At 43.6% G+C, this 24,744-nt stretch overlaps 1 protein-coding gene across 4 annotated transcripts in view; it reads left to right on the plus strand.

The window, feature by feature from the left end:
• The first annotated feature begins 13,355 nt into the window (after nt 1-13,355).
• Nucleotides 13,356-24,744, plus strand: part of MKRN1 (makorin ring finger protein 1) — a 28,754-nt gene continuing 17,365 nt past the window's right edge. Inside the window, exons 1-2 of one of the 4 annotated variants that reach the window (XM_022579668.3) lie at nt 13,356-13,710; nt 21,089-21,217. In XM_022579668.3, the coding sequence (XP_022435376.1) occupies nt 13,526-13,710; nt 21,089-21,217 (314 nt within the window). In that variant the 5' untranslated portion in view covers nt 13,356-13,525. Of the gene's footprint in view, nt 13,711-13,842; nt 13,996-14,280; nt 14,373-21,088; nt 21,218-24,744 lie in introns of those variants that run through there. The other 3 variants (XM_022579684.2, XM_089917318.1, XM_022579676.3) reach the window with 3 other exon arrangements.

Raw genomic sequence — 24,744 nt, forward strand, 5'->3', positions numbered from 1 at the left:
TCGGAGTCTTAACCACTGGACTACCAGGGAAGTCTCCCCGTGGATTTTAAAGACAACTGGGCTTCTGGTCTGGCCTGGGGTGGAGAGACTGCAGGGCAGATGCCAGAGTCTTTGATGAATGGTCAGGACCCATTTCCTTGACTCAGTTAACAGGGTTAATTTGTTTTTCGGAACAGCTTGTGTGGAGAAACCTTGCCTGGGACTCGGAATCATCCCAGTTAGAAGGGTAGGTAACCACAGTGAAGCTGGCAGCTCAGGACTCAGAGCTACCTTTCTTCTGCTGCTAGATTGTGATCTGACCACCTGCACCGGCGCCAGGCTCCTGCCCAAGACCTTCCCAGGGCTCCCCACTGCCTGCAGGCCAAGTCCAGCCCCTCCCTGCCCTCCCCACCTCCCCCAGAGCTGGCTGCAGCCTGCCCTTCCCTACCGAGGATTTTATGCTTCAACAGTGAATGTAGAACTGCTTCCAGCTGCCCTCCTCCACCATCCGGTCCCTGAGCTCCACGCCTGTGAGTCTGCAGTCTGCAGCAAGGGGGCACGGCTGGCTCAGCTCATGTGGTACCTTCCCTGCTACCCTCACTCTCAATCAGTCTGGCATAATGGCTGCTTCTCTAACCTCTGACAGCACCTTGCAGGTGCCTCTACCACTGCACATTCCCAGTAAAATGTTCTGCTTTGGGGTCTGCTTCCCCTCTTAGCTTCTAAATTCCTTGAGGACAGGTGCTGCTACTTTTCACCTTTGTTTCCCCCATTCATTCACTCATTAGACATATATTTATTGAACTGTAATGATGCACCAGACACTGCTCTAGTTTGAATGAATGCATGTCCTGGGATTGGGCCTTTTTGACATTCATTCATTCATTCTACACATATTGAGTGTCATAGATACTGGACGTACAACAATGAACAAATATAAATACAGTCCCTGCTCTCAAGAGATTTTGGGGGGAAGACCGACATTCAGATAATCATACACAAACAAACGTAATGTTTCCATCATGACAGGTGTTATGAAGGATGGGGAATTGGCGTGTGAGAGTGGATCAGAGGGGTTGGACTTGGTCAGGAGCCTAGAGAACACTTCCCCAAGAAAATGATACTTGAGCTGAGGTCTGAAGGTTGGGGAGAGGAGGGAATAGCATTCCAGAGAAGGGAACAGCATGTGCAAAGCCTTAAGTCATACGTTGGTTAGAAATGCTTTTGGCTTCAAGAAACAAAATCTGACTGCCAGTGGCTAAAACAATTGGGTGTTTTTGTTTTTTCTCGTACAACAAAAAATATGGAGGTGGTGGCTGTTGGCACTGGGCCAGTTCTTGCACTCTGTCTTTGAGGCTCTTTCTGCTCTCTGCTCTACCATCTTCTGTACGTTACTTCTTGTGCTCAGGCTTGTCCTCTTATCAGCCCAGCTCCAGACATAAGGATGGTTTTCAAAGGCAGGAGGTAGGGAGGACCAAGCAGAAGCCTGACTTATCCAGAAAACCCAGGACATCTTTCCCAGAGGCCTCCCTGCAGCCTTCCCCTCATAGCTCCTTGGTCTATGATCATATGACCATCCCTTGGTGCAAGGGATGCTGGGAAAGCTAGTATTTCACTTCTGTGGTGGGAACGGGCAAGGGAAAGAAGGTTGGGAATAGCTTGGTACCGATACATAGTGGGAGGGAGCAAGGCAAGTTCTAGAAACTTAGTAAAGGGAGCTTTGTGGAGACATTAAAGCTGGCTGGGTACGTAGGGGCCAGTATTAGTTTGCTAGGGCTGCCGTAACAAAGTACCACAGACTAGGCCGCTTAAGCAATGGAAATGTATTGTCTGACAGCTGGGGAGGCTGGAAGTCCCAGGGTTGCTTTCTTCTGAGGCCTCTCTCCTTGACTTGCAGATGAACTGTATCTTCATATTGTCTTTCCTCTTTGCTTGTCTGTGTCCTAAGTGCCTCTTCTTTTTTTTTTTTTTTTTTGCGGTATGTGGGCCTCTCACTGCTGTGGCCTCTCCCGTTGCGGAGCACAGGTTCCGGACGCGCAGACTCAGCGGCCATGGCTCAGGGGCCTTGCCGCTCTCCGGCATGTGGGATCTTCCCGGACCGGGGCACGAACCCACGTCCCCTGCATCGGCAGGCGGACTCTCAACCACTGCGCCACCAGGGAAGCCCTAAGTGCCTCTTCTTATAAGGACACCAGTCATTTTAGATTAGGGGCAACCCCAATGACCTTATATTACCTCTTTAAAGGCTGTGTCTCCAAATACAGTCACATTTCTGTGGTGCTGGGAACTGGGGCTTCAACACAGGAATTTGGGGGAGAGGGGGCCACAATTCAGTCCATAACAGGGCCAAAATTTATAAGGCTCTGTAGATCCTACTAAGGATTTAATTCTCATTCTAAAAGTAACCAGAGGGACTTCCCTGGTGGTGCAGTGGATAGGACTCGTGCTTCCAATGCAGGGGCCCCAGGTTCGATCCCACATGAATGCCACAACTAAGATTTCACACGCCACAACGGGGGAGCCCACATGCCGCAACTAAGGAGCCCGCCTGCTGCAGCTAAGTCCCAGTGCAACCAAATAAGTAACTAAATATATATATATAAATGATGTTTAAAAAATAAATTAAAAAATAATAAAAGTAACCAGAAACTATGAAAAAGTTTTAAGCAAGAGAATGACACAGCATCTTCAGATTTAGATCACTGGCTACAATGCAGAGGATGGAATGGGATGAGCCAGAGTAGATGCCCACAGACCAATGAGCAGGCCACTGAAATAGCCCAGCAAGAAATGATGATAGTTTAGAGTAGTGGCAGTGGAGATGCAAGAGGGCAAATTTGAGATAGATTTCAGAAGTGAAAAGGCCAGGACTTGGGCACAGGGGGGCTTTAGGAAGAGGGAGAGGAAGGCATCCATCGCCTCTGGGCTTGGCTGGTGGTCCTGCATGGGAACCAGTGCTCAGGAAGCCTGGCCGCTGCTGTGAGAGGCAACAAGGAGCTGCAGGCACCGAGCTGAGGTGGGGTCAGCGAGGTGAAGGCTCCTCTGCGGCTTGGGGGGCTGGTGGTCTTGTACTGCTCTTCAAGGGTGAGTCCTAGGAGCTCAGATCCCTGTCCTATGAGGACATATAAAGTGAGTATTCTCTGTGCAGCGCTCTGATCAAAGGGCATTAGTTTCATCTGTCAGTTACATGTGCATTTTTATATTTTGGAAAATAGGCATAAGATGCTATGAGATACATATTAGATAATGTGGGGACCCACTCAAGACCCCAGAGTTGATATCCAGATGATTTGAAGCTGAAGACATTTAAGATTCAACAGATGCAGAAAAAAAGGTTCTCTGAGTTTTCCTTACCTAACTAAAATCAGCAACTGCTAGGAAATGAGGATACCGTAAATCCCCTCAATGGCCCTCAAGAAGGCAGATATACCATGCATACCCACGTAGACAATCATTATCACAAACCTTCTTATCTCTCACCTGTTCTAAAAACCCACTGGGCTTCCCTAAAGAAACCTATCGGGTTTTTCCCATAGAAGCCTTCTCTCTCCCTCCCTTTTCCCTACTAAGTTAGGTGTATAAGCCTTTAATTTTAGCCATTTAAGAAGCCAGCTACTTCTTTCGCTGGCTACTCTTATGCGTATGAAACAAACACTTTTCTCCTGTTAATCTGTCTTTTATCAGTTTAATTTGCATGTCCTAGATAATGAACCTAAGAGAGTTTTTCTTTTCTCCCATGTAATTACCAAATCCAGAATGCATTGCGTAATCCTTCAGATCAAAGCTCCCTGCTACGAGTGAAGCCAAAAGGATAAACAGACAGAAAGCTAGAAAGCCACTCTGTACCTGTGATTATTTGAGAATGAAAAAGGGGTCTGTGTTGTCCCTCCCTTCCCCTCACAGCATCCCTTTGTCTCCTCCCTTCAGGTAGCCACACCAGGATGCCCGCTGCTTCAGTGCAGTTTCAATAGGTTTGATAACTTCTGCCTGGCTGGTAGACTCACACCCAAAGCATGCTGTGAACTGGTGTTAGGAGGAATCTGCTCCTCGGGACCCTGTCTCTCACTCTCTCTTCCCATTTCTCCCCAGCCAGCCTGCCCCATCTCTGGCCACACTCAGCCTGGCTCAGTGGGCTCCAGCCACACTGGCATTGGCAGTTCTTGGATTATATCAAGCATGACCCCATCTCAGGGCTTCTGTACTCGCTGTTCCCTCTGTCCTGTACACTATTCCCTTAGATTTTCAATTGGCTTATTCTTGCCAATCCTTTAGGTGTCTGTTCAAATATCATCTTAGAAAAGCCTTCCCTGGACTTCCCTGGTTGCGCAGTGGTTAAGAATCCGCCTGCCAATGCAGGAGACATGGGTTTGAGCCCTGGTCTGGGAAGATCCCACACACCGCAGAGCAACTAAGCCCATGGGCCACAACTACTGAGCCTGCGCCCCTAGAGCCCATGCTCTGCCACAAGAGAAGCCACTGCAATGAGAAGCCCGCATAACGCAATGAAGTGTAGCCCCCGCTCTCTGCAACTAGAGAAAGCCCGTGCAGCAGCGAAGGCCCAACACAGCCAAAAATACATAAATAAATAAATTTATAAAAAAAAAAAAGAAAAGAAAAGCCTTCCCTGATGACCCTATCTAAATGAATGAATAAGTGAATACATTCACTGATGCCATTATTCTAAGACTGTGGCCCATTTAGACTGTACCCAGGAGAAGCTTTTTCTTAAAAAGACAAACAAACAAAATTCTGTTTTTAACCAAATAAGGCTAAGGAATTCTTTTTTTTTAAATTGATTTATAATATCATGTGAGTTTCAGGTGTAAAGCACAGCTATTTACATATATATATACACACACACATATATATATTCTTTTTTAGATTCTTTTCCCTTATAGATTATTATGTAATATTGAGTAGAGTTCCCTGTGCTATACAGTAGGCCCTTGTTGGTTATCTATTTTATACATAGTAGTGTGTATCTGTTAATCCCAGCCTAGGGAATTCTTAACTTCATTCTCAGCACCCATTTCTTAGTCTGGACTCAAGAAGTCTTTTGAAATAGATAATTCCTACGGAGATTAGGCTGCCCTCTCCAGCCTCTGTTTCCTAGAAAGCTTGGTTTCACTAGGGCAGAAGAGAGAGTAGCATTTACTCTAACGGTTAAAAGACACACACACACACACACACACACACACACACACACCCTAGAAAGTCAAGGTTAAAGCAGATAAGATTTTTCTAACTTCTTGGTATTTTAAATGCTTACTTTTCTCAAATCTAGTTTATCTTTTTCCCACCCACCCCTAGGGCTGTCCCCGGGCCTTTTTGTACTTTTGGAGATTACAGCTCACACTCCTAGCAAGGGCAAAAATGGAAACTGGAAACATTATTAGCATTTTTTGCTCCCTGCTAAAAAGAAAGCCCTCAAACTGCAAAAGCTATTTGGTCTGCACAAAGGCTTGGGGGTGTGGGAATGCTGAAGGGCTGAGACACCAGGCCATTTAAAGAGGAGGCACTGAGTTTGCTACAAGTTTTCCTAATTTTTTTCCTAAGACCTTAGCTCCTGTCCTTTAGAGTGGGGGAGGGGAGCTTCGTGCTAGGGTAAACCAGCACAAACCTAAATTTGCATTCATTCCTGCATCTACCCGTTGGTTTATCTATTCATTTGTTTACTCAACAAAGATTTTGGGCCAGGCACTGAGCTAAAGCTGAGGACAAAGAGCTCCAAGCGTTATGTGCAGACTGTGGGAAGGGTAGGGCAAAATGTTTAATGTTAAAAATAAAAATAACAGGATTTTAAAAATTAGACAATCAGATTCTAAATTTCATATGTAAAAGATAAAGTGAGAACTTTTCTGGAAAAAAAAGTAAGATGGCACTAACAGATATTATATACCTTCAATAATATACAGCACTGGGATTTAAATAAAGAGAACAGAAAGTTCACAAACAGACTTGAGTATAAGAATTTAATATGGGACTTCCCTGTGCGCAGTGGTTAAGAATCTGCCTGCCAATGCAGGGAACACGCATTCGAGTCCTGGTCCGGGAAGATCCCACCTGCTGCGGAGCAAGTAAGCCCGTGTGCCACAACTACTGAGCCTGCGCTGTAGAGCCCACGAGCCACAACTACTGAAGCCCTCTGGCCCAGTGCCGGTGGTCCGCAACGAGAGAAGCCACCACAATGAGAAGCCCGCCCACCGCTCTCTGTAACTGAAGAGAGCCCGTGCAGCAATGAAGACCCAATGCAACCAAAAATAAATAAATTCCTTAAGAAAAAAAAAAAGAAATGAACACTATTAAAATTAAAAAAAAAGAATTTAATATGCCATAAAGATGGCATCTCAAGTCAGTGGAGAAAAGATGAACTATTCAATAAATGGTGTTGAGACAACTGGGTAACCATCTGGGAAAAATCAAAGCTGTCACACCTAACACCTTGTGCCCGGACAAATTACAAAAGGATCATAAATTTAAATGTAGTAAATCAAACCATAAAATTACTAGGAAAAAAAAAAAGGGGTGAATACTTTAATAACCTTGGGGTGGGGAAGACTTTTATAACTATGATACAAAATCCAGAAAACATAGAATTAGACTGCATCTTAAAAAAAAAATTCACATGGCAAAAATCACAAGGAAAATCAGAACACCAACAACAAACTGAGAAACATATTTGCAGTTCATGAGAAACAAAATGCTAATTTCCCTAATTCCGCTTACAAATGATCTAAGAGAAAAATGGGCAAAGGTTGCGAATAGACAGAAAAGGAAATAAAGTTATCTCTTAAACTTATGAGGATTAAGAGGAATGGCAAATAATTGTAAATCAACTCTACTTCCATTTAAAAAAAGAGAGAGGGGGGAATTCCCTGGTGGTCCAGTGCTTAGTGAAACGGGGGTAGGGTTATGGGATCCTGGGCAAGGAAGCCTTTTTTTGTCCCCCGTTTCTTGTAGGCAAGACTCCAGCCTCCTTGACGTTTCCTGAGTTCCAAAGGGCAGATTGGAACAGTTGCTAATCAAGGGAGGAGCTGCCGAGAAACCACCCGAGGCAAGATTAAAGGGAGCAGAGAAGCCCATCAAATCAGGAGACCCTGAGACCCTGCACACACCCTCATCTTGTCAGCAACCCCACCTTTGAAGTATTGTTATAAAACTCCTCAAATCCTCTTGGGTTGGCACACACATTTTTTTGAGGCAGGAACCTTGTGTGTTCCCATTTGCCTGGCAAAGCAATAGTGTCCTTTTCTACTTCACCCAAAACTCTGTCTCCCAGATTCGACCCGGCACCGGTGCGATGGAGGATTCTGGCTAAAGCAATTTAACAGGATTCTTGCTAAAATTGGATGCAGAGATGAACACGGAAGTCCAAAAATTGAGGCCTTATTGTAAAGTTCAGGGGAGCCTGAGTAGAGTTTAGTCAAAGAATCTTTGTCATGACCCCCCCCCCCGCCCTCTTTTTGGCTGCCCTGCACACTTGTGGGATCTTAGTTCCCTGATCAGGGATCGAACCCCCGCCCTGGGCAGTGAGAGGCTTGAGTCCTAACCACTGGATCACCAGGGAAGTCCCTGTCAGGCCCTTTTCTACTTTTAAAAAGAATGTTTAGTCACATGATTGTATTATTATTAAAAAAAAATTATACAAAGCAAAAATTAACACAGCGTCTAATACAAAATAATTCATAAATTGTTGGAGAGGATACTTACACCGAAGAAGGCAGGGAACCACTGACCTATGTGAAAATACAAAGTGTTTTTACAGAGACCAAATAATTATTTGAACCCCCTTTGGAAAGAAAATAACAGGAAGATTAATATTGGTGCTTACTGTGTGGACTAGAGTTCACACAGTAAGGTTTTCAAGGTTGTTCCACAGAGTGCAAAGTAGATCTGCCCACAGCAATGGAATCCACAGTGGCTTGGCACGATGCTAGCCTTATCTCTTATACTTTCTTTAATTTTGTAGCACTCAGCACAGACTGACAAGTGGGATTGCGTCTTGTCTGTAGTCTTTCCCTTTTACATTAAAAGCTTCCCCTAGGGGAGAGCCTGACTTCCAGTACCGGCTGGGGAAGGAACACTAGCCCCACAGCTACAATTCCTCAAGCTTCAAGCTCTGCTCTGTCACTCATGGGCTGTGTGATCCTGCACAGCATCTCTGCCTGTCTCTTCAACTTCATCTGCTCAGATTCATAGGGGCAAAATAATCTGTGCTTGCTCAACTTGAAAAGCCCGTTGTGAGACTAGAACTAGACAAGGAGGTGACAGGCCTTTGAAAAGCATCAAGTATGATTCTGATGTAGGGTTGCCAGATAAAATATAGGAGGTCTAGTTATATTTGAAGTTCAGACAACGAATGTTTTAAGTATAAGTATATCCCATGCAATATTTGGGATATACTTACACTAAAACTCGATTTGTTATTTATCTGAAGTTCAAATTTAACTGGGCATCCTGTATTTTCATATGCTAAATCTGGCAACCCTGTTTTAACATCATATAACAACTTCAATGGAAACAATAATAAATACTTACCTAGCAGTTACTACACCTAGGGACTGTTCCTTGAGGGTTATATATATTAACTCATTTAATACTTATAAGGAAGGTGTACCACTGGCCTTATTTCACCAGTGAGGATACTTAGGCAGGAACTTGCCCAATGTCACCGGGCTACTACGTTCAGGCACTAAAGTCCGCTCATGATTCCTATGTAACCTGGCTGTTTGGGTAGCATGGGTCCAGCAAAATCAAAATCACTAATAAATATTTTGTGAGTGAAGAGGTAAATGGATTGCCGTGTGCTGAACTTTTCTCCCAGAGAAAGGGATGACTCTTTGTTTATTTTGTTTCCCTATAATACAAAACATCATTATTCCTATTGGTATGGATGGTGAGACAAGGCGTAGTAATTTTTCTAACAACAGAGAATTCTTTCATCCATTGCCCACATATTATTGAGCACCTACTATATGCCAGACACGGTACTAGGGACTTGGGATACATCTGAACAAAATAGGTAAAGATTCCTGCCCTCAGGGAACTTATATTCTAGCTAGCAGAGATAGACAATTAAAAAATAAATAACAAGAAATTCTATAGTAAATTAGAAGGTAAATACTATGCAATAAAGAAAAATAGAGCAGGGACTTCCCTGGTGATCCAGTGGTTAAGACTCCAGCTTCCACTGCAGGGGCATGGGTTCGATCCCTGGTCGGGGAACTAAGATCCTGCATGCCAAAAAAAAAATGAAAGAAAGAAAAAGAAAAATGGAGCAGAGTAAGGGGATTAGGAGTGTAGGAGGGTGGGGTGAGGTGGTGAGGAAACGTTGCAATATTTTAAAAGGCAGTCAGAGGAGAAATTGAGATTTGAGAATTTATTTTTTTTAATTGTTTTAATTTTTAAATTAATTTTTAAAAATTTATTTATTTAAATTATTTATTTTTCGCTGCGTTGGGTCTTCGTTGCTGTGCGCGGGCTTTCTCTAGTTGTGGTGAGCGGGAGGCTACTCTTTGTTGTGGTGCGCGGGCTTCTCATTGCGGTGGTTTCTCTTGTTGCAGAGCACGGGCTCTAGACACACAGGCTCAGTAGTTGTGGCGCACGGGCTCAGTAGTTGTGGCTCGCAGGCTTAGTTGCTCCGTGGCGTGTGGGATCTTCCTGGAACAGGGCTCGAACCTGTGTCCCCTGCATTGGCAGGCGGATTCTTAACCCCTGTGCCACCAGGGAATCCCTTAATTAATTTTTTATTGGAGTATAGTTGATTTGCAATGTTGTGTTAGTTTCTGCTGTACAGCAAAGTGAATCAGTTATACATATATATGACAAATGGAATATTGCCTGCCATTATCAGTAAACAAAGGATCAGCAGTCATCAGCGGTTGCAGCTCACTAGGCTGCACTGGTGAGCCCTGAGGGGACTCAGGAAGGAAAGCATACCTGCCATCTAGCAGCCATCAGACTGCAGCCACTCCCTGTGGTGAGCCCTGAGGAAACTCAGGACGTGAAAACACAGGATACTGGCCCCAGACAGCTGAGGTGCATATCAAAGGAATGATTTCAGTGAGCCCAACTTTTGCATCTTCCCATACATAGAAAAATGTTAAATTCCTTAACTTGAGATATCCGGTTTTCTTTTATTAACAGTAATCTTTTGTTCCTACTAACTGCCCTTTGTTACAAAAGTATATACCCCAGCCCCCCTCTCCTCTCCTCGGAGCAATTTTCTCAGGGTTACTTGAGACGCTGACTCCCGGGCTTGAAGTCCTAAAAACTCCAGCTGAATAAAACATAACTCTCAACTTTTAGCTTGTGAAGAGTTTTTTAGTCAACACATATATCTACTCTTTTTAGGAGTCTTTTCTCATATAGGTCATTACAAAGTATTGAGTAGAGTTCCCTGTGCTATACAGTAGGTCCTTATTAGTTACCTGTTTTATATATAGTAGTGTGTATATGTCAATCCCAATCTCCCAATTTATCACCCCCAGCCCCGAGATTTGAGAATTTCTGGTTGAGTTTTGGCAAAAGTTGGAGGAGGTAGCCAAGGAAATGTCTAGATGATGAGGTTGTGAGAGTGTGACTTGTGTGTTTGGGTCAGCATGAAACCAAGTACAAATCCTTTCCCTGCCCCCAGTTTCTTGTTTATAAGCTTCATTCAGCCTCCTTGATATTCCCTGAGTCCCAAAGGGTGGATTCAAACAGTTGCTAATCAGGGAAGGGAGGGAATACAGAAACAAAGAAGGAGTAGTCAAGAAACAATAGTGAAACCTTGGGGCAGGGTCCTGGTTCTTCCTGAAGGAATGTACATAACAATATCTTTGAGTTCTTCTGCAGGAACTAAGGTCCCCACCCAGGTGGAGGATGGTAACTTCGCAACTTTGGGCTGAACGCTAGATTCCTGCAGCACCGTCCAGTTACCTCACCACCAACCAGTCAGAAGAAAGTCACACACCTTGCAGCCCTCACCCCAAATTTTGCCTGTAAAAACTTCTTGAAAACCATCGAGGAGTTGAGGGTTTTTGAGCCACCCGTTCCCCTTGCTTGGCCCTGCAATAAACCTCTCTCTGCACCAAACTCTGATGTTTAGGTCTGTTTGGCCTCACTGTGCCTCGGGCACACAAACTTGCATTTGGTAACAAGCTTGAGGTCAGAGTTCCTGGAGAAGCGGAAAAAGGGGCAGAAGAGAGATGAGGTCTGTAGATGGGGCCTAGTAAAGACTTACCCTGATTGAAACCCTCCTTGGAGAACTTGGAGCAGAGAAAGTCACTTTGGCTGCAGGGCTGAACAGGAAGATCTAAAATTCAGAGCTCAGCTTGGCTGGGCACATGGGGTCTTGGGGACAGCTCTGGGTTCCATCCTCAATCCCTCTTAAAGTTGAGGCCCAGGGCCTTTCCAGGTGTATCTCTGTGACTCAGATCTTTTACCATCTCATGTGACTGCACTGAGGGCCCTGAGCTGAGCATCACTGCTTCCAGGTGAGGGCAGCAGTGAGGAGACAAAAAGAGTCCATACTTTACAAGAGGATTTTTCTAAAATAGAAGAATTGTTTTAAATGACCCTCTTTCTTAACATAAAGTTTCAGTACTTCCTTTCCTACTCCCACGTTTTAAAAACACAATTTATCACTTGACTGTGTTAAAAAGGAGACAGAATGCCCAAAATGGAGTCACTTGTGCTAAACCGCACATCACCAAACCAAGACTTAATGCCTAGCCTAACTGTTGTCTCAACCCCCCAGGAATGTAACCTTTAACCAGTCAACCTGGAATTACCTGGTCAGCACTAGGTGAGGTGATAATGACCAGTAGGCCCCTTCTGTTCCTTTTGGGAAAACAATGCTTTCTTTGCTAATAAGTTCCTTTTTCTGCCCCCTTTCAGCCTTTAAAAACCTTTCCTTTTCTACAGCTCAGTGCAACTCCTTTCTAGATGTCCAATTCATGAATTGTTCAATAAAGCCAATTAGATCATAAAATTGACTTGGTTGAAATTTTGTTATTTAACAACAACAGATAAACCCTAACAGATAAAGACTACCAGGGACACACCTGTAGTCCAACAAAGATTTATTAACTTGCCGCAGCAGGGGAGGCCACCCAGGAGCGGAATGTGGGCATCTTGGAAAGGGGAATAGGGAGGGGCTTCTCACAGGGTTGAAGCTCTTTTTGGGTAACAAACACAGCAGAAGAGGAGACCAGCTCTGGTTTGGGGTGCTGTCGTGAGGTGGGGCAGTTTAGAAACTGGGTGTCTCATAAATCTTCTTTGGGAGGTCAGAGGGAGAAGTGAAGTGGGGCTGGGAAGGTCATTAGCAAAAAGCTGTGAGTACTCAAAAGGGGATTGTTAGTCATTTTGCAGTCATGTTGTGGCCTTGGGTGAAACATTGTTTTCTGTTGGCTTTGCCACTGTCCTTGTTTGTGTCTGTTGGGTACATTGTGGTCTGATTATCAGTGGGGTGGATTTTCACTTTCTCAAGGTAGAGAGACTATAGAAAAGCAAATTTAAGGGCTCATGAAAAACTGCTCAAGATTTAATATGCAGCATCTGTGTGGACCATGGGGTTTAATCAGAAAGTAGGATTAAATACTTTTTAATGTTCTTAGTTTTAGAAATAACTCTTAGAAGCTGGGATATTTCAGACAGCTTTTGTTATTCAATATCTATTAAGTTAAAACTGTAGTGTGAAGCACAGTGGACTCTCATTTAATTTTCATAATCGTCTCTGGGGTAGGGAGTTATTTTTAAATTATTATTATTATTTTACAGATGGAAAGCAGGAGACTAAGAGGTAAGTTAACTTACTCAAAAACACATTGCTAGGAATGGGAGAAGCCTGGAGGTAACGGAGACAAGCTGACTGCAGAGCATTTGCTTAGCCACCATGCTATTCTCTTGGGTTGAGAGATCCCACCTCTGATGGGAAGAATAATAGAGAACATTTATTAAGTGTTTAGTCTGCCAGGCACTAAGCTCAGTGATTGCCACACATATATAAACCTCACCACAACCCAATGTGGTGGGGCCTACTCTCACCCCCATTTGAGAGATCAGGAGACTGAGGCTAGAGAGAATGGGTAACCAGCTCAAGTTCGTACAGCTAGTAATTGGTAGAGCCAGGGAAGTCTGGATTCAAACCCAGGACCCCAATCCCACTCCGCCTCCCCACTGCATCAGCCTATGCTGGGACGCATTCCTCTAAGTCAGTGCCCTTGAAATGAGGACTTTGGTTCCCTGGATGTGGAGCCTGGGGGCAGTAGGTGGGGGGGGTGGGCCTCACCTGGGGTAGCCCGCCCTCGCCCCGCCCCTCCAAGGCGGGGCTGCCTCGTCCACCAATCAGGGAGCCCTGGGGGCGGGCCGGGGGCGCTCGGGCTCCGGCCCGCAGTGCTAGCGGCGAGATCGCTCTGAGACGCGACGCGGGGCAGAGGGGAACGAGCGGGCGCCTCAGTGTCCTTCTCCACCCCTCGCCTTGCCGCCTTCTCCTCCCCGCAGCCGGACCGGAATTATGTGATCCCGGAAGTTCCGGCGCCATTGCTGTGTGGGATAAACAGTAATGGCGGAGGCTGCAGCTCCCGGAACAACAGCCACAACATCAGGAGCACGAGCGGCAGCGGCGGCGGTGGCAGCGGCCTCCCCCACCCCTACCCCCACCGTCACCTCCCTGTCCCTGGGGGCGGGGGGCGGGGGAGGCGGCAGCGACGGCAGCAGCGGCGGCTGGACTAAACAGGTCACCTGCAGGTGAGACGCAGCGCGGCCGGCGCCGGGCGCGGGGAGGGGACCGAGACCCCGGAGGAAGGGGCGGGCGACCGGCCGGAGGTGGGAGGGGAGCCGGCGTTTCGTAGCCGCCGCCGCCGCCGCCGCCGCCGGCGTTCCTGTCCCCGCGGCCGCCGCGGCCTCCCCGCCCGCGCTGCGTCAACCCCCGCCGGCCGCCGAGGCTCGGGCGCGCGCGGCCTCGTTGCGGAGCCGCCGCACCGCCCGCAGTCTCCCCGCACCCGGCGGAGCGCGCAGCGCGCACGGGGAGAGGTAGGATGACTCCTCCCTCCTTTTTATTGTCGCCGGATCCCCCAGCCCCTGCCTCCAGCTCGCCGTTTCGAGAAGGAGGTTGGTGGTGTCTCCTGGAGCCCGCCGCCTCCCGGCGACCCTGCCTGGCCGGGGAGCGCCGCCGCGGGCCCCGGCGAGGGGGCTTGGCTGCCGGGCCCCGCCGCCGTGTCATCCGTTTGTAAAGTCTTCTCGGGTCTCTCGGCCCCCGCCCCACCTGGAGCAGGAGCTTTGGTTATTTCTTCTTTGTATGTTTATCGAGGTTGGCGGTTCTGAGCTTTGTCTTAGAACCGAGTGCCGGGCCGGGGTCGTCTCCTCCGCCTTAAATTTGACGAGCTGCCGTTCCCGTGGCCCGGCTAAAGGTATCTCTTGAAATCCACGCATCTTACTTCAGGGAGTCAAGGAGCTCGTCGCTCCCAAAGGAGAGAGATTTTGTTTTGTTTTGGGATGTCGGATGAAAATATTTGGAAAAAAAATTAAGTGATTAGTGGAGGACGGTTATACTGACGTGTGCACGCCTGTAAAAAATTATCGAGCTGTACGTTTAAGATTAGGGCATTTAATTGGATGTTGTACTTGGATTTTTAAAAAGTGATCAGTAAGCGCCTAGAAGCTTTTGTTTTTCAATCGGTTGAAAAAATCAGTTGAAACGCCGGTTTTCACTTAGGTGGGGTAATTTAATTTATATGTAAATGTTTGAAAATATTCTTAATATACAAAACTCACTTCCCTGGTATTAACAGCGAGAGTGAAGCGTTCTCAGTGCTTAACATGATACATTTAAGGCATGAATGATAAGTTTAAGTTTATTTTCAGTAACGGGATGTAGAAAGCATAAAAGCCGTTTTAGGTAGCTTCTTTTATCAGTGATCTGTAGATCCTTAGAATACTTGTGCAGTATCCCAAAGAATGAGAATTTTAAAATTCCTATTCATGGAACCAATTATTTGAGTCTGTTACTTCTTTTTTATCTACAATGTTACAGTTGATATGTATGTGCTAGTTGACTATTTTAAAAATAAAGGGACTAGGGGCTTCCCTGGTGGCGCAGTGGTTGGTAGTCTGCCTGCCGATGCAGGGGATACGGGTTCGTGCCCCGGTCCGGGAAGATCCCACATGCCGCGGAGCGGCTAGGCCCGTGAGCCATGGCCGCTGAGCCTGCGCGTCGGGAGCCTGTGCTCCGCAACGGGAGAGGCCACAGCAGTGAGAGGCCTGCGTACCGCAAAAAAATAAATAAATAAAAATAAAAAATATAAAAATAAAGGGAGTAGTGTAACCTTTTACATTCCTGAATTTTCTAGCCATTCATCCTGCAGTTCCAATCTATCTATACACAGACTAATCTTCCTTTAATATGTGGGTTCTTTAAGAACTCTATTCAGTGCCTTGATTTTACACAGACTCTGATCTCAATATAGTTTAGCCTTGAATACCCATCACTAACTTGACATTACTATATATTACTTGTCTCATTATTATCCTGTTGCGTCTGTATCTGAGCTCAACTCATTTCTGCCCAGAATGTGGTATTACTTCTACACTTTACTTTCCCCTCTGTTAGGCACTTTTCCCTTATCTACTTCCCCTTTTCTACTTCCTCACCAGTGTCATCAGAATTCAGAACAGCTCACCAGACTAATCATTCCTTTTTGTCTACCTTTAGGATCTTTGAGTTTCTGAAAGATCCCAGATTGATCCTGGACCAGTGGGAGTTCCTTGCCCATGAACCAATAGATTTATATATTTAAGAAATTTACATAGCTGAGTAATATTTCTAAGAAGCATTATGTATCAGATACAGGCTTAGATGTGCTGTTGTTTTTGTTTTTCATATAAAGCTGTGTATAGCTTTTGCTTGAGACAGTTATCCAAAAAAGCACAGGCTAGTTGATAAGTCTTGGATTTTAATATTTGATATTGTTTTCAGTTGTTCTAAGTACTAACACGATCTCCTGTTAAAAAATCTTTCTTCCTTTTGAATAGGGGAATAACAAATATGATATCTTCATTTATTTATTGTAAGCTTTGAGCTTTCTGAGAGCAGGGGCCCTGTTTTGTTTATCATTGTATCTGTAGGGCTTTACTCAGTTTCTGGTATACTCAGTAAATGCTTAAATTGATCTTGATAAATCCACACCTAAAATTACCCACTTTGATATGTGCTTGTAAGATTCCTCTGCTTTCGTTAAGAAGTGGACGACCCTTGTAAATCAGCAAAGACAAAGGACTTAATAGAACATGTGTATATCTTTCTGGGACTACCTCATTCAGTTATTCAGTAAATAAGCATTAGTGCTTACAACGAGAGACATAGAGCTAGATGTTGAAGGAAATGCAGAAATGCCTGTATTATAAATATTTTCATTGTGTTTGATAGCAAAATCTCCTTTGAAGAGAATTCAAGATAGTGTTCTAGTTTGTGCCTCTTCCCCCCTTTATATCTAGGAATTTGACTAAGGCTGTTTTCTTCACCAAGAGTATAATCCTCTTAGCTGTTTGGATGTTATAAATTTGTTTTTGGTTGCTCAGAATCATCTGTATTTTCTTGTTGGTTAGTATTGTCTAAATATTTCTCTTGAAATTCTGTCATTGTGTTTATCTTCGCGGCCTTTAAGGAAAACCTAGGTATACTTTTCCCAAGGAACTGTGTTATGCTGCCCCCACCAGGCCATTTTGATATCTTTTATTAGAATTTAGTGCTGTGAACTAGAAATGCTATTGCTGCTTCTAGTTTTCTTGAGTGTTGGGGGTTAAAACAACAAAGTTGTAACTTGCAAGTTGTAATTTTGAACTTAGACAATGTTTTATCAGAGTGCTTCTACAATGGTAGACGAGTGTATTGAAATAATACACAAAAACCAAGTGTTTTTTCATTTTGATTTTTCAAAAACTTTAAGTGTAGCGTAAAAATGAAGGGAATTTTTCCGGAAAGTCTTTATCCAAGTGCTGTGATATCCATAGTAAAATTTATTGCTTTCAGACTTCAGTGTTTTTTGAAGGGATGGCATTGAAAAAGTTATTCAGCCCAGGGAAAGAAATTAATTTGCTGCTGGCACTGTGATTCCCCATGACACCTAGCTGTCTTCTACAGTTTTTACTGAACACATATCTAAGTATTATGTGTACAGGTACTACAGAAGATAAAAAGCAGAATAAACTATAGTTCTTAAACACCAGGAATTTACAATCTAGTTTGAGAAATAGGGTACATGTACTTATCAAGAATTAAGTAACAGAGTAAACAGTGTCACAGCAGATTAAGTGATTAAGTGCCAAATTAATTAATATTCTGTAATTTCTGTAAATCCCCAGACAGGTTGTTATGACGCCTAGAAGTACTTTGAGGGTATTGGGTGGTTCTCTTACACCCTCACAAGCTACTGTTGGGGTTTCTTATATACATCTTGGTAACCATGCTTATGTTTCCAAGAGGTACAGCAGTCGGGGATTCTAGTCAGTTGTATTTGTCTTTATTACTGGACAATGTCTGATTGGAGTCATAGAATCTTCAAGGTGGAAGGAACCATAGAAATCATATGGCCCAGTCTTTAACTGAAGGCAAGCTCAGCCTGGACACTGGCATTAAGGTGAATTTGGATGATGACTTTTTGGTGGTGGCATTTAAAAAAGAAAATGGGGAGAAATTCTTGGGAGAGTTGCCTTTCTTCCTCTTTAGATTATAACTTACACTATCATGTCATAATCTCTTAGACATGGATTGGCAAGAAGGGATTTCACTGTGAGGACTGTTTATAATTATACCAACAGTGTTAATATCACTGAGAGACAAAAGGCAAGTAAAACAAACCAGAAACCCAGACCATATGTACCAAACAACCATGTAAAATAATGCTTAGTATTTGGCAGTAACTAATTAGGGCTTGTATTCTAGTGTTTCTGTTGATTCTGCGGTATCAGGTGATTTGTGTCTGCTTGAATTCCTTTGGTGATGCTAGTTCTGGACCTCAGGAGCTTATTTCATTGCTGGATAGTTCTAGTTCTCAGTCCTTACGCTGAGCCAGGTTTATGATGTAGCTTCCCACATGTATTGACTTTGCCAGGAATAGTGCTGCAAAAGGCTATTCCTTTTTCTTCTGGCCAAACTACTCCAGTTACTTAAAATCATCTTATGGCATGACATCTAGGTCTCTTGCTTTTCTTATCCGATTCATTAGTGTGTACCTCTTACAGTGTGTGGTCGGAAACAAATGTAGTCAAGGCAGAGAAGAGATGTGGAAGGGGAGATGGGGAAATGAACTCGAGTGCCAGCAAAGACACTATGCAGCTGCTACTGCACACATGGAGGGTTTTTTTTGTTATTTTTTTAAGTTCTTAAATCTGAAAGAGTGGTGAAACTAAGACAAAATAGCTTTACTGAGGGTCACAAAGCTGGAATTTAAACAGTCTTCCCAGTTCTTAAACTGTGTGCTTTTTATTACTACTTGGATCCAAACAGTTGACTGCTGCTGCAGCCCGATTGTATTAACTGTTCTGGTAGCTGCATCCACTGCTGGCTCTTGAAACTTGGAATCAACTGAAGTCCCTAGACGTAAATGTAATCACCTGGAAGAAGGCAGTTTAATGTAGTGTTTTAAAATTTTAAATTTAATTCTGACATGTCCTTGTTTCAGATCTTTCAGTGGTTTCTTACTGCTTTAAGATAACTTGACTTAAAAGGCCCTGCAGAATCTGTTCCCTAGCCTTCCAGCCTGTCCTCCCCTCTGTTCTCTCCATTCTTGGTCATTGCTGTATTATGCTCTTGGTCAAAAGGTGCCAACAGGCCATGCTACACTGTCTTGGGCCAGTGACTCTGAGTTTTACTCTTTCATTTTGGATTCTCGGGAACAGTTTTTACTATCATGGATGTCAGAAAGTAATAGTGGTGTGAGGTGTTGCACAAGTGTTGAGGAAGAGCATCCTGCTGGACACTGAAATGCAGGTGTCAGGGAGCTGAACTCCTTGGAGCAACGGCTTTGCAATCTCCAGGGGCAGGTATTTTATCAAGCCTTAAAACTGTATCAGTATGTGCACCTCTGACTTCAAACTGACCCCAAAGAATATTGAAGGTATAGACAGCTTTGTCTTGTGTTGAGAATTGTGAAAGTTCCCACTGGGGATGGGACAGTAAGCAACTGTATTCAAACAGTGAGACTGTTTCAAATGAATAAGCAATTACCAACTGTGGATAATTTTGTGTGTGTGTGTGTGGATACTTTTATAGATACTTTGAAGCATGATTATACTAGTGGTGATTACAATGAAATTATTGACTTGTTGGGTTGTTGGGTTTTTTTAAGTGTTAATCTGTTCATTTATACAGTCAAAAAGTACCTGTTGGCGCAAGTGGTTTAACTCAAATTTGTGTTATGTGGTGTTCAGACAGCTTCAAAGCTTGCAGAAAGTTGCCCTGTAGTTGAGCAAAAGTTCAGACCTAGTTAGATTAAGTTAAACCTGATAATAGTTGAAATTAGGTTAATTATAGTTAGAATTTGACTTCCTACTACTATATTCTTATGTTTTGTTATGGACTGAAACCCTAGGGTAGTTCAGGATCTTCTTGATAATTATAGCTGTTCCACCAAGATGTTAACATTTTTTCTTTCTATGTCACATAGAAGGTATACATGCCAGTAATTTTTAAAAATTAATTAATTTATTTATTTTTGGCTGCGTTTGGTCTTCGTTGCTGCTCGCGGGCTCTCAGGCCACTCCCTGTTGCAGTGAGCTGGCCTCATTGCAGTGGCTTCTCTTGTTGTGGAGCACGGGCACCAGGAGCGTGGGCTTCAGTAGTTGTGGCACGCAGGCTCAGTAGTTGTGGCTCTCAGGGCTCCAGAGCGCAGGCTCAGCAGTTGTGGCGCACAGGCCTAGTTGCTCTGTGGCACGTGGGATCCTCCGGGACCAGGGCTCGAACTTGTGTCCCCCACATTGGCAGGTGGATTCCCAACCACTGCGCCACCAGGGAAGCCCCATGCCAGTAATTTGAATAGAACCTTTCACATTTCAATTTGGGGCAGGCTTCTTCAAGGCTCCTTTAGGTAAATATGAGTCTCTTTTCTATACATCCTTCAATCCAGTGGACAAGTGGAGTGCACTTAATGCTATTCTACCTTCCTTCTCTAGATAATTGACACACCCAGGAGGCAGGCACTTTTTCCTTACTCTGGATCAGCTGTACATAGATGCATATTTGGGGCAGTTAATGGTCTGCCAACATGAAATTTTCATAACTCTACTCAAGAGAAAGAGACCAAAGTCAGTGATGGGAGGGAGGATGCAAGGGGTGGTGGTAGTTCTACCCACTTTACAAGATCAGGATTATCTACAAAAAATAAAGCCCCTTATCACTTCCCTGATCCACCTAGTTACTTACAGATTGCTGCTTGGCCCCCCGCCCCATTTCCAGTTTAGTTGGTCTGAGGTGAGGTGTCTCAGAAGTTGCACTTGTAGCAAATTCCCAGGTCCTCTTAGAAACTGAGTCATTCTCTGATACTTGGTTTTTGGAAACTGCTAGTTAGGTACACATGTTCTCCTTCAGAACAAGAGTCTGCTAAATGAAGGACAGAAAGTGATTTCCCTTTGCCTCTACCTTTGCAACAAATTTTACTTGTATTTTCACATGTGGCTTTTAAAGAATTAAAGTGGTTTCTCAAAGAATTGAAACATATACAGTAGTCTGACCCGTTCAGGTTTATGTTGTTTCTTGCTTATCTTTGATTTTTTTGCAGATAGAGCTGCCATTATGGCTGAAGTTAGTGGAAAACAAGAAGCTACCTCTGTAGGACTGTAAAATGAGAGCAGTAGTCAGACTTAACCTGTAGAGACAAGATTAATGATGACCTCAAAGTTTAAATTGGTGTCTGTATCTACAGGCAACCTTCCTGTAGTACCATCATGGATAATTTTATGGTCATACAGTCTAGTTCTACTTTCTTTGTGTTCATTTCTCGTGTTTGTGTAGATAGACTATAACAGTAGAATAAAGTACTAGTATATAGTGCTCCTGTGTTATTAGAATATATTGGTCATGAATTCTTTGAGTACTGACTTATAAACCAACTTGTGGTTCTTTGTCTCACAGGTATTTCATGCATGGGGTTTGTAAGGAAGGAGATAACTGTCGATACTCACATGACCTCTCTGACAGTCCATATGGTGTAGTGTGCAAGTATTTTCAGCGAGGGTACTGTATTTACGGAGACCGCTGCAGGTAAGAATTTGTTTCCAATTCAGTTTTGTTCAGGGGTGGATGGAGAGGTTGGCAGAAAAAAATGAGAGGAAAATACATAATTCCAACAACATTTTAAATAATAGATTTTAAATAGTCCTTTTTTTTTTTTTTTGCCATGCCTCGCAGCTTGCAGGATCTTAGTTCCCCAACCGGGGATTGAACCCAGGTCATGGCAGTGAACGCACCAAGTCCTAACCACTGGATGGCCAGCGAATTCCCTAAAATAGTACTTTAAAAAGTGCTCATTAGAAATGTTAGCACACTGACATCTCTCTCTTGGAGGGAATGTATTACATTTAAAAAATGAGTTTATAATACAGTCCTAAATTTAAATAGTGCCTGAGGAGCAACTTACAGCAAACCTAGGAATAGGGTGTGGTGAAGGCATGTTTGTTAATGGCATTTCCTCTTAAAGACCAAGAATAAGGTTCATATTTGACCAGTTGGGACTAGTTTCAGTTCTCTATTAGTATGAATTATGGAGAGAAAATGAGATCATAGGCATTTGGAACAGTGTATTAGGTTACTAGTTAAGAGGGCTTCTCATTCCAACTAAACTTTCATAAACCACTTGAGCTCGCAAGACTAAATTTTAAGCCAAGATTTACAGAAAATGCTTCAGAACAGTCTCTAGTATCTATCTCAGAAGGTGGAAGATCAAGAGGGATTAGTTATTAAGTAATCTCTATAATCATTCATTGAATTGGTATCATAATCCTGTTAAATTGCACTTCAGCAGTAGTGGGTTCTGTGGGTTCTGCTAGCAATTGGGTAGAGCTTTTCTTCTCTTTTTCTTTTTGGCCGTACTGCGCGGCACGTGGGATCTTAGTTCCCTGACCAGGGAACAAACCCGCACCCCCTGCAGTGGAAGTGCTGAGACCTAACCCTGGACCACCAGGGAAGTCCCAGTTAGAGCTTTTCTTTATCTTCTCAGTTTAGAAAATATCTAAGTGTATTAGTTATCTATTGATGTTAAACAAGTTACCCTGAAATTCAGCAGGTTGAAAATGGTAAACATTTATTATCTCATAGTTTCTGGAGTCTGGAATCTTGGCGTGGCTTAGCTGAGTGGGTGGTTCTAGCTTGGAGACTCTCAAGAGATTGCAGCCAAGATTTCAGCCAGGGCTGCCATCATCTGAAGTCTCAGTGGGGCCCGGAAGACCACTTGGAAGGTGGCTCACTCACACATCTGTTGGTGGGAGGCCTTAGTTCCTCGCCTCGTGGACATTTCCCTAGGGCTGCTTCAGTGTCCTCACACTAAATTGTCCCCAGAGTAGGTGATTCAAGAGAGACAGCAAGGACGAAGCCACAATACCTTTTTATAATCTAGTCTCAGAAGTCACACACTGTCACTTCCACTATATTCTGTTTATTACAAGCGAGTCACTAAGTCCAGCCCCCCTTCAAGGGGAAAGAAATTGGCCTCCACCTGTTGAAGGGGGGAGGACTGTTAAAGAATTTTGGGCATATTTTATTTTATATATTTTAAAGTTTTTAAAAAAATTTATTTAAAAATTTCTTTTTGGCTGTGTTGGGTCTTCGTTGCTGTGCGGGCTTTCTCTAGTTGCAGTGAGCGGGGGCTACTCTTTATTGCGGTGTGCTGGCTTCTCATTATGGTGGCTTCTATTGTTGTGGAGCACGGGCTCTAGGCACGTGGGCTTCAGTAGTTGTGGCATGACGGCTCAGTAGTTGTGGCTTGTGGGCTCTAGAGCGCAGGCTCAGTAGTTGTGACACACAGGCTTAGTTGTTCCGCAGCATGTGAGATCTTCCCGGACCAGGGCTCTAACCTGTGTCCCCTGCATTGGCAGGCGTATTCTTAACCACTGCGCCACCAGGGAAGTCCCAGGCATATTTTAAATGATCACACTAGGTAAGATATTTTGACAGTGTCATAGCCAATTTTAGCATCCTGTTATCAGAAAAGAATTGTGTCAGCTATTGGGTTCAAATGCTTAGAGTTCAAAAGACTAAGAAATTATTGACGGGTGGGATATTGATGTTAGGCTATCTCACATCTGTTTTACTTAGGAAATCTACTAAGGGTAGAGAAGAAATACAAGATTCTTTCCATGTGACTGTAGGAAGGATCCCAGAAATGGAACCCCTGGTATCTGAGTTTAGTGGTCATTTTGCTCTCTGCTGATTTTTTTCATTGCAATATTGCTAGAAGGAAAAAACTGATACGACACTCCTCAAAAAAAACCCCCAAACTAAAAAACCCAGATATGTCTCTTGTAGTCAGTCACAGTATTAAAAAGGGCAATAGGTGTTAGAAATCCATCCTACTGTGAATGAGCGATTCTTTGTAGTGGATGGTCTCTGCAAGATTTTTTTAAAAAAAATCTTTATTGGAGTATAATTGCTTCACAATACTGTGTTAGTTTCTGTTGCATAACAAAGAGAATCAGCCATATGTATACACATGTCCCCATATCCCCTCCCTCTTAGCCTCCCTCCCATCCTCCCTATCCCACCCCTCTAGGTTATCGCAAAGCACCAAGCAGATCTCGCTGTGCTATGCGGCTGCTTCCCACCAGCCAACTATTTTACATTTGGTGGTGTATATATGTCCATGCTACTCTCACTTTGCCCCAACTTTGCCCTCCCACCCTATCCATGTCCTCAAGTCCATTTTCTATGTCTACCTCTTTATTTCTGTCCTGCAACTAGGTTCATTAGTACCTTTTTTTTTTTTAGATTCCATATATATGCGTTAGCATACGGTATTTGTTTTTCTCTTTCTGACTTAACTTCACTCTGTATGACACACTCTAGGTCCATCCACCTCACTACAAATAACTCAATTTTTTTTATGGCTGAGTAATATTCCACTGTATATATGTGCCACATCTTCTTTATCCATTCATCTGTTGGTGGACAGTTAGGTTGGTTCCATGTCCTGGCTATTGTAAATAGTGCTGCAGTGAACATTGTGGTGCATGTCTCTTTGAATTTTGGTTTTCTCAGGGTATATGCCCCGTAGTGGGATTGCTGGATCATATGGTAGTTCCAGTTTTAGTTTTTTAAGGAACCTCCATACTGTTCTCCTTGGTGGTTGTATCAATTTACATTCCCACCAATAGTGCAGGAGGGTTCCCTTTTCACCACACCCTTTCCAGCATTTATTGTTTCTAGAGTTTTTTTTTTTTTTCCTAGATTTTTTGATGATGGCCATTCTGACTGGTGTGAGGTGATACCTCATTGTAGTTTTGATTTGCATTTCTCTAATAATTAGTGATGTTGAGCATCTTTTCATGTGCCTCTTGGCCATCTGTATGTCTTCCTTGGTGAAATGTCTATTTAGGTCTTCCGCCCATTTTTTAACTGGATTGTTTGTTTTTTGATATTGAGCTGTTTGTATATTTTGGAGATTAATCCTTTGTCTGTTGTTTCATTTGCAAATATTTTCTCCCATTCTGAGGGTTGTCTTTTTGTCTTGTTTATGGTTTCCTTTGCTGTGCAAAGCTTTTAAGTTTAATTAAGACCCATTTGTTTATTTTTGGTTT

This window comes from Delphinapterus leucas, chromosome 9, assembly GCF_059928025.1.
Source record: "Delphinapterus leucas isolate spDelLeu-1000000601 "Yukka" chromosome 9, BTC_Dleu_Yukka2, whole genome shotgun sequence".
NCBI lineage: Eukaryota > Metazoa > Chordata > Mammalia > Artiodactyla > Monodontidae > Delphinapterus > Delphinapterus leucas.